The sequence below is a fragment of the Crotalus tigris genome, unplaced genomic scaffold (assembly GCF_016545835.1).
Source record: "Crotalus tigris isolate CLP2741 ecotype Arizona unplaced genomic scaffold, ASM1654583v1 scf7180000019097.2288821080:1192077, whole genome shotgun sequence".
Taxonomy (NCBI): Eukaryota; Metazoa; Chordata; class Lepidosauria; order Squamata; family Viperidae; genus Crotalus; species Crotalus tigris.
The window spans coordinates 184,771-200,791 of record NW_024097373.1 but is presented as its reverse complement, the minus strand read 5'-3'; the positions used below and the strand labels follow the sequence as shown (position 1 = coordinate 200,791).

General features: G+C 39.2%; 1 protein-coding gene across 1 annotated transcript in view; it reads left to right on the top strand.

The window, feature by feature from the left end:
• Positions 1 to 239: 239 nt before the first annotated feature.
• Positions 240 to 16,021, top strand: part of KCNH1 (potassium voltage-gated channel subfamily H member 1) — a 114,947-nt gene continuing 99,165 nt past the window's right edge. Inside the window, exon 1 of the mRNA XM_039359656.1 lies at positions 240 to 429. Coding sequence (XP_039215590.1) covers positions 357 to 429 — 73 coding nt within the window. The 5' untranslated portion in view covers positions 240 to 356. The remainder of the gene's footprint in view (positions 430 to 16,021) is intronic.

Genomic DNA, 16,021 nt, shown 5'->3' with positions numbered 1-16,021 from the left:
GCATCCAAAGGAGGGCGCTGCAGCCCACAGGTTTTACGAAGGCGCCTCGGTCCACGGAATCCCACCGGCCCCTGAGCAGAGAGTGGCCCTTCGCCGCTCCGGTCCAGCAGAAGCATGTTCGGTGTGGGTGGCCGCGGAACAGCAGAGGGCGCTGCCGGACAGGTCCAGACCCGGTGGCGCGGAGCGGCAAGAATGCAGCGCAAGGGAGGGTTGCTGACTGCTGGGCAAGCGAGAGAAGCTGATGCTGCAAAGCCGCCCGCCTTTCCCGGTGGGGACCATGAGGAGCGCTGAGCGGGAAGAAGAGTGGAGAGGCTACGCTTAGCTTGGCCGACCCCGGTTAGCTAGCGAGCCTGACTATGGCTGGGGGAAGGAGAGGGCTGGTGGCTCCACAGAACACCTTCCTGGAGAATATCGTGCGGAGGTCCAACGGTAAGGAGGAAGCCAGCGGGGGTGCGAGGGCGACTCGGCGGGGTGGGGGAGCGAGAACCCGAAGCTGGGAAGGGGGATTCTCCAATGCAGGACTGCACTCATGGGATCTTCCGGGCTTTTGGAGGGGAGAGGCTGGGCCAGCCTGGTTCCGAGCAGGGTGGGGACGCGGCGAGCTTTAGGCTGAAGTGATGCTGCCTTTGGCTGGGAAAGCTTCCCATAGCCAGGCATCGCCTCAAAGTCCTGCAGAAGAAAGTGCCCGAGATGTCTTGGAGAGAGAAACGTAGCTGAACCGATGACTGGGGCGGTTTGCAGGTGCCTTTTGGGCAGGCTTCTTGCTCCGGGTTGGGCTGGAAACCAAAACCACCCGAATCGGTTTTTGTGCCCCGGAGTGGGCGTTGGGAGGGCTGCGCACACAGCTTGGTTGCAACGGGCTCTTGGCGTCCCCCCCTTTTTCGTGGGAATCTCTTCCCGTTGTCCGAGCTTTTCCACTTTCCCCAGCCCGATTTCTCAAGGGCTTCCCCCTCCCTTAGCACCGAGATTTTGGCGCTATGCAGACCTGGGAAGTCTTTGCAGAGGCTGTGGTGAGATCCTCGGAGAAGAAGAGAAAAGCGAGGAGGTGGGGAGGCGTCGAGGTTGGGGAGACCTTCTTTCAGGTCTTCCTTTCAGACTTCACATCTCTTACAGACCGAGGCTATCCGGAAGCTCTCCAGAATCATAGCTAAAAGCAATTTCATTAAAAAGTGCAGGACTGAAAACAATCTGGTGATGTCCTATTTCTCCCCCCCACCCCTTTGATTCACTATAACCACCGTGATTTCTTGATTTGCTTTATGTCATTTAAACACTTCTGCAGTATAAAGCAGCTTGGAATACTCTTGAAGGTGAATACCAAGAATGTCTGATCTTGATGGACTTATATTAATCTTTTAATGGCCTTTCTTCCTTTTTCTATCTTTATTTCCTAAGTATCCATTCTTATTCATGGAGAGACTTTCGGATTTCAAATGAAATTCTCAGAATCTGGACCATGTTAGAAGTCATATTTATTTGTTCTGGGGGAACATGTTATTTTGAAGATGTGAAGTTATTCAGACACTTCAGGTGGGCTCCATAAACATTTTTTAGATAGCTTCGACCAAAAGAATTGTTGACATTGGATTAAGTTAGCATCTAGAGATGTTAAATTACACAACACCAAATAACCATTCTGCATTTTATCTTTGGAAGCAGAAGTAGGAGATGAAAGATTGGAATGATTTTAAAAAAAACTGATTTGGGAATAGATTTCCTCCCTCTCATTTATGTGTCATAGAGGATGATCTACAATGTTTCATCTATTGAACCCTAGTTTAAAAATACCGAGGAAATCAATTCCCAGCTTGACTTATACATTTAGGTGTGGCTATCTCTCTGCATAGGTCTGCTTTAAAAGGCTGTTAACTAAGATGGCTTGTCTTCCACTTTCCTGCTTCCCTTCCTATTATCAATAGTTTATTGCAAATGTACAATAGTGTCTTAAGCAGCCTCTGGAACTGGATGGAAAATGGGAAGGGGGGGGGATAAGGATGCTGCACTGTACTTTTTTCTACTACTGTATATAGATTTTTTTTTTAAAAAAAGCTTCTTCCAATCCTGAATCATAAGCTGTTCAAAATTCTCTTCCACCGATTTTTAAAGGTACCATAGCCCTCAGCCTAAACATGAACTAGTTTCCTTTCTTCCTGTCTGATTAATTGCTGCTGTATGAATGAACTGGGGTTCTTGGCTCAGGTATTGATGAAACAGAGTCAGGGCTCAGCTCTAAGTAGGAAGGCAGGCTGCTTCTGGATTTGCTGGAAAATATTTAACGGTGGGGTAATCAAGCAGATGTACTACTTTAATAACTTTCAACATTGCTTTGCCATGATTTAAAAAAAGTTACCAATAATGTTAGTAATTCCTTCCACGTTCTTTTAAAATTCACAGTATTAGTCTTTACAATCAACTTCCCAAGTGAAAGTTTTCATATGATGGCAGAGGGAAAGTATAATTAGTCATTTATCCAACAATGGCAAGTCGGTTATATTTCCTCAGATTATTTCATGGTTGTTAGATGAACATGCCATTTAGCTAGTGCCAACTATTTTAGAAGAAACAACCTAGTGGCTGTCTTTGGTGTTTGAATAATATTGTCATTAAAATGCTATTTTGAAGAAAGCTCTTAGTAGAAATTGGCATGGCTATTCTTCTAATTTCCTTTTCCAATAAAAGGCTGGCTGGAAACCTATTGCCCTTACTCAACTTCTTCAGTGGCTGCCACAAAGTTCCTGAGTGGATCCTGGAATTCTTTAATCCAGAAGGCTTCATTCCATCTATTTTTTTTCTCCTGGCAGGCTGATATTCTAATTTCTGCACATATTCAATTTTTCTCCACCCCAGTTTAGGTTTTATTCACTGTAGCTGTTCTGTACCTCTGAAAATAGTTGCACCCCCCCGCCCCCAGGCCAACTGATACTATTTCCTCTTTTTGTTTGGGTTGTACCCTTTTAAGTGCCTAAGGATCTACACACAGAAAATGAGCTCCCAATTACTGTATAAGATCACCAGGAGTCATTAAAAGACTTCCTGTTTTCAGTATTCTCACATTTCCATCACTTAAGGAACGCCATTATTGGCCCTGCTGCAGAATCTTTAATCCAAATCCACTTCCATTAAAAGATCTTTTATTAGGTGATCAGATAAATTTTGAAATTTTAACTGGACTGATTAACTCTCATAAATATTGTTATTATATATAGAATATTTGTGATATATGTGGAAGCAAAGGATATACTTTTCTTTATTTGGGGAATTGAGAATGGAGAAAAGATAGATGAGGAGAATGATGACTTGGATGGGAGAGCATTTGGACAACATCCAATGTCTGGGCTAGGGAGTCTTCATCTAGTAATCCCTACAAGCATTCCATACCCTTGATCTAAGATTTCTTTTATAGCATCCAATGGTTATCAATTTCTAGGCTGTAAACAAGGAAGTAGGAGCTATGATGACAGTTGGCAAGTATCTATAGAAGGCTAGAAAGCCATTTCTCTGAAATATTTTAAGTTGGATTCCTACATTGAATAGGAAGCTGCACCTTGACATTTTCCAGTAGGACAAGAGGCAAGGAAATGGAGTTGAAAACATGGAGCTTGTTCAATTGATGGTAGAAACAATCTTGGAAGTAGGGAATGTTGTGGTTGAGGCAAAATAATGGGGCTGTTCACCTGAGACCTGATTAGCATAAGATGAATGAAAGCAAACAACCTCCCTATTTTTCAAAAACATTTTTGGAAAGGCAGATAAAGATCTCTAGTTGAGGGGACACCATTCACAGGCAGTTCATGAGCAATAGACAACTTTCAGATCCCAAAGCTCTTTGTAATAATTTGATCTCTGGAAAGAACATACTGCTTTTCCCCCTGTTGGTATGAGGAAGGAAAGACTGTGGAGGTGGAAGGAGATTGTGGGAAGAGAAAGAAAGGGGATGGTGCCACTCAATACTGGCTCTGATTTTGGCTTCTGTTCATGTTTGCCCACTGTCCCAAAAGTGCTTTTTCGAAAGGCAATTGGACTTTTTTGTTTTTTCTTGAAGATGTTTCACTTCTCATCCAAGAAGCTTCTTCAGTCAGAACTGAGAAGCTTCTTGGATGAAAAGCGAGACATCTTTAAGGAAAAACAAGGAAACCCAGTTGCCTTTTGAAAAAGACTTTTGGGGCAACCATGACCTGGATAATTGAGAATCTCCATAGATTTTTTTGCCCACTGGTTACTGTTGTGGGTAGTGACTTGACTTCCATCAGATTACTCCAGTAAGAATGCAACTTTGAACAATACCAATCAGAGTATAGGCTTACATATAAAGGGGAAAAAAGTCCCTTCCTAATGCCTGCATTAATTAGGGTGGGACATGTTTTTTTAACAAATGGAAAAACAAGAGGGCCCATCCAGTGACAGTGAAGCTGGAGTCGCTGGTTGGTGGAGTCCGATCCAATGAGGGTAGAAAGTGATGAAACTGGGTGGAGTTTGCAGCACTGCAGGACTGCATAGTTCTCTCTCCCCAACCTAGGCACAGAGTCTTAACATGTAAAAATGTAAACCTAAGAAAAGACAAATTTGTAGATTCTTTTGTATTTCAGCTAAGTCTCTGGGGACTGATTGGTATCATAAAAATCTCCCTCACAGGCTTTGGTTTTTGACTCTTTGTCTTGAAAACCTTATTTTCAGATTTACTACATTTTTGTGCAGAAATGTTAATATGCCAAGGGACTGTAGGCAATCTTTTGCCTGAGTGCTTGAGTGCTTGTACTAATATTAAAAAGCCTATGAATCAGCTTGAAGCATAAAGCAGCATTTGGGCTGGGAGGGCGTTTGTTCCCAGTGAATAAAAACTAGACCAAAAGAGGTGAGAGCTTGTACAAATGGCCACAAGACAGCCACCTGCTAGATATGGAAATTAGCTTGATTTTGAAATTAAAAAATCCCCCACCGAGTTGCTAAATCCCAAGTAAATGCACTTGTTCTATCATTATTTTGCTGAGATTAAACTGCACCCATCCTTGTGAAATATTGAAATATTGTTGTTATTATTTTGCACTGCTACCATAAGTTTCTAGTTGCACTTTGGAGCTTTCTACACAGTGGGGAAAATTTAAATCAGTGGGCTGAGAATTAAGAGCAGCTTTTATTCTTGAAAAGAGCCTCCTAAAATAAGTACTTCTGTTGGCTAATTAAGCTGTAAGTTTATTGGCCACTTGCTTCGATATTTCAAAGAGATTTGAAGGCGTGTAGATTTGGTTGTATTGATTAATATATTATATTGGATGCACTATGGGGCTGATACTCGCAAAATAATAATCAAAGAAGTATTTATGCAACTGTGCCAAGATGCCCTCCCATCTGGAGAGCCAATTTTTCTTCTCCTTTAACAGGTTGGTGGAGTTAAATTTCCTGTATTTCTGGTTAAAAGGTAGTGTCAGGAATGGCAAATGCCAGTAAAGGACCTTCGACAGTTGAAGGGCCAAAGTCTAAAGGTAATCTGAAAGTTCAGTGAAGAGTCCAAAAGTATAAGGGGAACTTACCTGTGATGAAGAATTTTCCTTCAACACCTGTTTTTTAAAAAGGAAATTTGACTTAGGGAAGCCAGAAGGTTTACAAGAGATAGGGACCCACCCAGCTAATGGCTTATTTTGGATTAAATGGAACAATAATGTGATTTTGTGAATACAGTTTCACAAATCGTATGAATTGCCTAATTAGAAGACAGTCGCTGCAAAGAATTGTTGTCAGTGTACTAATATTTATATTCCATAAAAATATATTTGGGTTTTCCATGAGAGAACAATTGTGTGTTTTGGAGGGCTTTAGAAAATTTTAGTGAGATTTAATATCCATCTGGCATCACTATATTCCTCTAAAGTAATATGTCCTAACCTTGGCAACTTGCGTGGACTTCAACTCCCAGAATTCCTCAGCCAATCCACACACCTTCAAGCTGCCAAGGTTCAGAAACACAGGTCTAAAGTATTTCCTCCTTTCTCCAATCACCACAGGCCTCAATATCTATTCCTGGGCTTATAAGGTAGCTAGACTTCGGCTCCATAGCCAGAGCTCTTTGTAAATTGGTTTTATGTACAAGCCCTCTTTTGAACTTAACATATGGTAAAATACTGTATTTGATCCTAGCTGTTACATTTTGTAAACAATGGTTTAAGACTGATTGCAATGTGTAAACCTGCTAATTGTGATTTATTTAAAACAAAACAAAAGAAAACTTAAGTTAATATTGTTAGGTTACCCATGTAACTAGCACCTATTCCTCACCGAAGAGACTGGATAGCCATTTGTCTAAAATAATATAGAATCTCCTGCCATGATCAGGGGGTTGGACTAGAAGATCTCCGTGCTCCTTTCCAACCCTATTATTCTATGTTCTATACACTGAACAATAGACTGAAACAGCTTAGCTTATTTTACTAAGAGATCTTATCATACACCTTTGACCAATTGCAATACTGTGTAAGTAAAATGGTATATATAAGTATAATTGCAGTTGTAAAATATTTACAATTGGAGTTCTGTAGTTGTTATCCTAATTATAACAGGGTTTTAAAGCATTGGTGTGATAGTATTGGAATTGAATTTTTATTGCAAAGTTGCAGTACAAGGCTAGTCAAAAAGAAAAAGAACCAGTAAGCAGTCCAATCACTTGCTATACCAAATTAGCTCAGATACTGATAGCAAACATAAAAGAAATGCTTTAATAAGCTCTTACTTACCACAAAGTACCTATTATTAGTACATATCTAGACTTTCCACATCTTGAAAGCAGTCAAATGGCAGAACCGTAAGAAGAGTGCTGCGCTTATGCAATTAACTTAATTGTGTTATGCAAAAAACCAAACATGGATTATTTGTGACCTTGAACTATTTATACTACAGTCTGAATTTTTTTAAAAAACCACAACCTTTTACATCTAACCTTTCTATTCTTCTTTCCATTAAACTCATTGTTAGTGGCTTACATTTTAGCACCAAGAGCTTAAATATAAAAATTCTTGGTATTAAACTCCATAAATCTTCATGTTTAAAGTTGCTATACTGTTAGTCTGGAAGTTCTGTTGAATGAGGTTCAACTCACTTCTGGATGAACTAAGTTCCAATATAATTCTTAGCATTCAGAGAAGCTAGGTTTCCCAGCAGCTCACAAATTTTAGTCTGGTTCAAATAAGCCCTATTAAGCTTAGTATTGAGTCGAGCCATTGTGGTTTGCAAAACCTTGGGTCATGATCTATCATGGAATGTAACTCCATTCAATGTACATTTGTTTATTTATATTCCACCTTTGTTATTATTTTTAAATAACTCAAGGTGGTAAACATACCTAACACTTCTTCCTCCTCCTATTTTTTCCACAACAACAACAATCCTGTGAGATGAATTGAACTGAGACAGAATGTCTGACCCAAAGTCACCCAGCTTGCTTTCATTCCTAATGTGAGACTAGAACTCAGGCCTCCAGGTTTATAGCCTGGTGCCTTAATCATTAGACCAAGCTGCTTTAAAAGGAGACATTTTTTTGCAAATAATTGTTGTCAGTCCTATGTCCTCTGACTGAATGTTCTCACATTACTTGGGACCACATAATTCTAGAAGTTGTAGTTTCAACATATCTGAAAGATAGCCGGTTGACTGATAAATATCTAAATACAGTAAAATCGCACAATTATATAGACACAAAATGTTGTTTGTGGACAACAGTCTTAGATTTATAGTTGCTAATCACAATAAAAGCAATTTCCTTAATCAGTTTTGTAATTCTGCCTGTGAATCATCAATTTTAACTATTTTTTGATATGTGCCGGTAAATGAGGTGATTGGGTAATGAGAACCTATTACTTTGTATAAAATTTTGGAGTAATTAAATCAAGTGATATGCTAAAAGCCCTTTCCTTTCTTTTCCTTTCTCATTCAAGGACATGGTTAAATTGAATTCAGATCACATTCAAGCCCAGACTAGACCTGACAACAACAAGCATGTTTAAAAAATGCAGATAGCTGTCTTGATCATTATTAGGATGTCGGTTGGAATGGAGGGGGTTAATTCTTTCCGGGGGGGGGGGGGATAGTTCCATAGAAGCTTTTTGCTTCATTAACCAGTGTTTTGGGGCTTTAATGTTCCCCCTCTCCGCCCAAAATGTTTCCCCTTCCCCTTATAAAACAGTCCCTTTGTACTTATTCCCTCCTCCTCCCCTCCCAATAAGCTTTATATTCCTTCTTACTTCAGACTGGCCTTCAGATATGGAAATGGATGTTCAAAGAGAGCCACTGTGGGTTCTTCTCCAAATGTATATGGAGATTTAGGGTCATTTTGGACAAGGTATTGCTGAATGTTTCACTTAGAAACAAAATGAACTATATTTTCTGGTTGCAAAAAATGGATACAGTTCATATCCTGAACTCTAGAGTTTTTGATGGTGCCAGCTGTCAAGAAGAGCCTGGCCATCTGTGACTGAGGAGATTGGTGTGTCTAGCAAAATACATGTTCTGTAGCCATAGTATCCTGTTTTGTTTTTATTTTTAATATATAGAAGAGGAGGCAGGAAAGCGACACCCCCATGACATCTGCTGCCTCAACTGGTTTGCATTGCTTCAGAAAAAGTTCTCTGTAGGTAAGAACTCAGATGAATTAATTGGGTAATCCATAACAGCAGTACTGCTTTTCAGGGTATTATTCCTAGGCAAAATTAACACTAGAACTTTTTTTAAAGAAAAACTCAGTTCCTTCTATTGGTAACCTTAAAGGAGAATTGCTTATCATTCTTTCATAACTACTTGTCCATTAATTGGAAATTAGTAGAATACAACAATAATTAAAATCTTTGCTTAAGTGTCTGGATGACTTCTGGATTTCTTTCATGTGAATCCTGAAATGGTTTTGCTTTATTCTGACCTAAAAATCTGAGCTTGTACATGGTAACTGTTCCATGGTACTCTACTTTCAACTGTCACCCTTTAAAAAAAAAATAAAAAGGTAAATTTAAATTATGATGTTTAAGAAGAGATTGCATATCATATCTTAATTTGTTTTTGAAGGCTGCAGTTTACTCTTTTATGCTGTAATGTATGTTTTTGTAAAGTCAGTGAGGATTTACTTAAAAATAAAAATAAAAAGAATTTTAAAGAATTTTAAAAAGTAAGATCTTCTGCTTGAGCAGGGCGTTGGACTAGAAGACCTCCAAGGTCCATTCCAATTCTGTTATTCTGATATGGTTTTTGTAATAATGTAGCACAGCAGGCTTAACGTGTATCTTGATAGTGCAGACACCTGACACCAAACACTAGAGGGACTTGTTTCCAAACTGCTTTGCTAAGCACATTCTTTTTTATCCTGTTGGGAAGGACTGAGAAGCAATGCAGTGTTTATAGTATATTGTATTTTCTGAACAGAATTTTCTCTGGAACAGCAAAATCACAGATTAACACATTTTAAAATTAAGGCCTTCATTCCTATATTTTTATTTAATTTTTTAAAAGACTTGGTATAATTCTTCTAAGTTAACTCTATTTCAGTTATCACTTTCACAATTTTCTGTGTCAGATCTTGTTAACCAATACTATAAAAGGAAAAAGACTTCAAGGGGATTTTGTCAACTTGATATTTATGATCACTATTCCAGTTTTCTCCATTACTAAAGCATTAGTTATGGTCTACATGGTATTGAAAGAAGAAAAGAGAGGCAGGAGGGCAAAAATCCTTTAACCCCCCCCCCCAGGCTGTTACTCCATCCTCCATATAACATTGTATTTTCCTTTCACACCTTTGGTCTACTTATGCCTCATGGTCACTGTTTGTCTCAGCCCATGGGAAGGAAATAGCTGCCATTGGCAGGAAGTACTGTATGAAATTATGCCCTCATTATCACTCAGTTGGTCTATTGAAATGTGCTGTAAAGACCACTTGGAAGTTACAGTGAGATAGTCCAGAATATAGGAACCCTTTTACTAACTGGCATGTGGTTCTGGGAAAACAATGCAACAGGCCTTCTACTGACTGCCAGATGCAGTTGAAAGTGCTGGCTTTCAGCTCTATAGCCCTTTATGGCTTGACGCCTGAGGACCTACAGGACCATCTGCTCCAATGAGGAACCTATTAGATCATCTTGGAAGAAGATATTCTTAGTTCTCACTTTTGGCAAGTAAAGAAAGCTATAGCAGGCAGTGCTATGTTTTAGCTGTTTTGCAGAGAGTTCTATTTAGACTTAGACAATTTTTTTTTACATTTTTTACTGATTAATTAGATCTTTGGGGTTTAGTTTTATTTTAATTGTTTTAATTTTTACTACAAGTGTTTTAAATTGTGTATGTTAGGAAAGCATCAAGAGTTGATTTGGGCTGCAGCAGGATATGTAAATAAACAAGTTATTGGAGCCAGATGGTGAAAAGTAGCTCCATGGAACCAGCGACGGAAGGACCAATCTGCTTGCTGTACTTCAAGCTTTATCATGTCATAGAAGCTGCTTAGCAAAAATGTGGTTCTTTGGAATTGGTAGGCACAAGGATCTATTAACATACTCTGAAGGTTCTCAGGATATGATGGTGGTCCATCCAGGCCTTGATTAATTTCTGGGTCCTGACCTGTTCCGTTAGGAGTTATGGTATTTGTGGCAAAACTATTTGTTGAGGTGGCCTATTTTTTGAATGGCGTGAGAACAGATTCCAACCTACTATTAACAATGGACTAGCAAGGGAAGAACCAGGGTCTATTGCTATAGACAAGGAAAGAACTGCAATAATAAAATCTGGTGCTTCTGGGATTGATATGAGTCCCTAGTCTTAGTTCCAGTAAACCTAAGACTCTTAATTTGGTTAGGGGTAGGTCAAGGCCATGGTTTTCCCAGTTGCAATGTACGACTGTGAAAATTGGACCATAAGAAAGGCTGAGCGCCAAAGAATTGAGGCCTTTGAACTATGATGCTGGAGAAGACTCCTGCGAGTCCCCTGGACTGCAAGGCAATCAAACCGGTCAGTCCTAGAGGAGATCAACCCTGACTTCTCTTTAAAGGCCAGATCCTGAAGTTGAAACTCAAATACTTTGGCCACCTAATGAGAAGGAAGGACTCACTGGAGAAGGGCCTAATGCTGGGAAAGTTTGAGGGCAATAGAAGAAGGGGACAACAGAGAATGAGGTGGCTGGATGGAGTCACTGAAGCAGTAGGTGCGAGCTCAAATGGACTCCAGAAGATGGCAGAGGAGGATCGTTGTCCTTGGGGTCGCGATGGGTCGGACACGACTTCGAAACTAACAACAACAATACTCAAAAGGTTTCTTATTTCTTTCCATTTTTCATGCCCAACAGCTAGCTCGCTTTGACAAGATCTTTCTTGGTAGAGAGGTGTGTAAGTAAGAGAGAGAGGGACACCATAATGGTTTCTGCCACTACGGTTTTCCCTGCTGAGAAGCAATCTAGGAGAAGAGAATCAATCCTCCTTGTCTTCATTTCTCCCCCATCAAACTGACTGCTTAGCAAAGAAAATAGAGGATTCTGCTGCTTCTCCTATTTACATAACTACAGCGATCCAGGGACTGCTTACCTATTTGAGGTCTAACTCAAATCATTTATCCAAACACTCAGCCTTCATTTCTCACCTGACAGTAATATATAAGAGAAAATGGGCAAGCCATATAGTTTGTAGGATTCCTTCAGTCAGGCTTCACGCAGATATTGGTGACTTAACAGGGTTATTAATACTGTTCTGTACAGCTCTTTAGCAGCATTCCTAGTTCAGGTTTCCTGGACTGTAAAGGTGAGAGGAAAGAGATGTACTTCCAGACTTTCAAGATTTTGTTACAGTAATGTAACCTTACAATAAAGTTAAAGCTAGTAGTTTTGGGTGTGCTCCTTGTCTTTTGTTTCAGCAAGGCTGACCAAGGGGAAAAAAGAAGAAAGGATCATATTCAGCAATAGAGAACGGGGCATCAAAATAAAAATTGTGCTGGCTTTTCTTGAAGGCCTTTTAGTTAGGTCACGGGTGTTGATTTTAAGCAACTATTTTAGCCAGAAGCTGTCTTCACCCAGTAAAATAAACGTTTATCTTGTTTTTCTTCCTAAGACATATTCTCTTATAGGGCTTGTGTTTGCTTTCATTTGCCTGTTTTAGAACAACATAAGAAATGGTTTTCTAGGTTGAACCAATATCTTTCTGAATATAGTGGATTTGGAAGGAGTTCAGGGAACCTTGATGGTTTTGTAGGTTTTGTTGTTCATAGTATGTTTAGGTGTGTGTCATGTATGTGTTTCACTTTGAGAAGGGGCAACTAAATTTCATTTTTGATGTGTGCCATTGTGCCCACAGTATAAAAATAACAATAAAGGTTATCTTATCTTATCTAACTCCCTCAGCAAGTAAGACTTAAAATGGGAGACATATCTCCAGGCCTCTTTGCTTACCATTTTCCATGTTACTTTACAAAACTGATGGGCCAGTTTATGGCCCCTTGAGATTTCTGAATGTTCAGTAGGTCCAAGGCTACAGTCGTAGATTACTTTGGGAGATAGTGTGACCCCCCAGCTCCTAAGGTAGAAGACAATTCCAGAATACAACTCTTGGTGGCATTGGTGGTCCATGGCAGATTTGAACATTGTTCCACATCCAACAAGATTCAGTTCAGTGGTGACAAAAGGCAGTCTCTCAGATACCCTCATTCCATGCTGTGAAGGACTTTAAATGTTAAAACCAGCACATTGAATTGGACCTGAAAGCAAATTGGCAGCTGGTGCAGCTTGTGGAACAGGGATGTAAAATGTGCTGTTCTAGAAGTGCACATAATTGTCCACACTGCTGCATTCTGTACTAGCTGAAGCTTGCAGATAGTCTTCAAGGGCAGCCCTGTGTAGAACATGTTGCAATAGTCCAATCTGGAGATGATTAGGGCATGAGTGACTATAAGCAGGGCCTAGTAATTTAGAAATGAGCCAAATGGCTCACAGGATGGAGATTTCTATCATATCTCCCTCTTTATTCCTATTTTCCCAAGCTAAGAAAAATGCCTTGCGTGTTTTTAGCTCTATTAAGATCTTGCTAAATGTTGTTCAATTAATGAAAAAACTCTTATCCATCTCCAAATTTGTAATGAACTTGCAAAAAATGCTTAATATGGTGATCCTGTGACCTTCCCTGCTTGCATGTTTTGGAAGATGAAGTTTGCCAAAGACACATGAGAAAGCTGTGTGCGATTTGGACCAGGCTGATCACAGCATTGGAAAGAAGGCCTAACACAACCCACAGCTGCCTTGTGAAGGGCCAGCTAGGCGTGCTTCATCAGCAGCCAGAGGAAAAAGATAGGGGTAGCAGGGCCAGCAGAAGGCAGGACTAGCAGAGATGGTGAAGTAAGTAAAGGTGGTCAAAAGGAAAAAGATGGAGGGGGAGATAAGTGGACAGGGGGAGTTGAGAGGAGGCAGTCTTTTGGCTTTTACTGAGGCTTGGGGCTGGGAGGGATCAGGTCCTGAATGACTTGGATTGGGGTAGGTCCTTGCCTAACAACTAGTGTGATTCAGTTAGCGACATCAACTGGGACTGCCGGGATTCCTGTTGCTAAACAATGTGATCATATGACATTGTGTTTTACGATCGCATCTCTTAGCGATGAAAATTCTGGTCACAACTACTGTTGGTTATCTCAAGAATCACTTGTAGTATTGCCTTTTTAGTATTCCAGTTCTTGCAGCCTAAATTAGTGGAATCATATAGACAGCTAATAGGAGTCTAATCTTTATAGGATTTGGATTGCATGAAGACAATTTGAGAGAACTTGTTTGAAGTATTAATTATAGTAAAGCTAAACATACTTTATTGTTAGTGGAAAATGCTGTAACAAGCGAAGCAAAAGTGAAGAGATATAACAATGCAGGAGTTATAAGTTAAAATGTCCTGCTGTTATATTGTCATCATATTTCACAGCAACGGGTACATAAAGTTATTTCTAACAGTTGTAAATGAATTTAATCAGTGGATATACATCACTAAAGTTGTGTTTGATTGAATTTTGCATGCTTTTTGCATGAGAAAAACAGGGTATTCTTAGTTTTGGGGAGAGGAAAGTTTATAAAACTTAATGTTCCAATTTCCCTGATTTGTGTCTTTCTCTTAGTAAACCTGCTGATGATAGCAATAGATGTCTATCTGATTCCTTATGAATAATATTTTTATTTTTCCAAAAATGAAATCAGGAATAGCAATGTAGAACTGTATAAAAATCTTATGCCTGCATCTTTGTCACTATAAACATGTTAAGCCACTTCCGGGAAAGATTACAATTTTGACTCTCAGCTCTTTTTACTTGGAAGCCCTCCCCATAGGCTTAACAAGCCATTTGCTTTGAAATATTTTATCTGTGTGGAACCCAATTTCTACAGTAGTTGACTGGCTGAAAAACTTCCCTCATGAATCTATTCAAACTGCATGTTGACAGTGGGTAAGGCCCTAAGCAAAAATGAGCAGTGGTCCTTTTCCCCTTTCTTGATTTCCTATCCATTTACCTTATTCTCAAACTGATTTTTCTTTTTCCGCTTGAGTTATTCTCTACCTAGTAGGCTTTGAGGCTTTGTCAATCCAAGCCAATTTCTTGCAGACGACATTTGGGATTTAGCAGAAGGTTCCAAGTTGCTTGACTACCTTTAGTTTGTTAAATGAAACCTATTATTGCTGGTCTTGGAACTACTTTTTAGTACTGGATGGTAGTTCTACTGATCTTGGCTAAACATTCCTTATAGAGTTTCTCTGCAGTGTTTTAGTACGCTGCATTTATAGGCACAAACCGCTTTGACTGCTTTTTCTCCACTGCTTTAGCACTGGGATCAGGGCTAAAAATGACTGAAAGAAATCCCCAACAACTTTTTTTTTTAACACTGTCTAGAAAGTGAAAAAAAAAAACCATCTAGAGTTTATCTGAGGAAAACTGTTTATAGAGCTAAATATATCTACTGAAAAAAAACCAGCACCCATTAGATAACTCTTTTTCTGATATTGCTGTATTTTGCTCCCCTTTGCTCCTTCTTGGTCTATTCCCCAAATTCATTTGCAGCTTTCAAGCAAGGAGATATTCCTGCAAGGAGTTTGAATATTAGGAGCTCCCATCTGGGGAGTTGATACTGATACCAAACTATCAGCCAGAAATACTTTAATGGCTTCTCTAGTGATACACAAATGGCCCTAGGCTTAATTTATTGTGAACACCCTCACTTTGCTTGATATTAAACTCATTGCCCAATCATATATTGTCAACAATACTGAGATAAATAATCTGATGTAGCATAATGCAGCTTTAGTTATATCAATTTGTATGCTATCCCAATTATAGGAATAACTGTTGCATTGCAAGGATCTTGATGTTGCATACATTTAGAAATATAACTCCTGGCATGTATACTGCTTATATTGGCTACCATTGAAACACAATAAATTGTTACATAAGCCAAGATGGTTATTTATGTTTATGATTATCAAGTAGCGTATGCACATTCAGTATCTATTTAACAGAAAGGTGAGGTTGTATTGATTAATTTCTGGAAACAACATCAGCCTTGTGATATTGGAAAGCATGTTATCTCATCAAATTTATCACCTAAAATTGAACAGTGAACAAACCAAAGCAGGAACAGGTTTTATAAGTCTTATTTTGGGAAATGGTGACCTGATCTTTGGGAAGAGTTTCATATCCTCTTCTAGTGTTGTACTAATATAATAAAAGATCACAATACATAAAGCCTTTCTTTACTTGTATCTGTCCAGAAGTAACAATTGCCTTGCTTTGTTAACAATTTTCCACCTTTTCCGCAAATTAATAAATTGTCTTTAGATTTTTTTTAAATCTCAGGACTGTTTGATCTTCATTAATTGTTGCTGTTGGTTGGAATTAAGCTTGCAACAAAATATAAGAATTCTTATTTCGACTTTGGAAGAGATCATTATCTATCTATTAGGTATCACAGAATTGAAAAAAAGAAAAAGAACTTAGGCAGCCTAGTGATTCTTAAGTTGTTAAAATATTTGATAAAGAGGAGAAAACAGCCCTC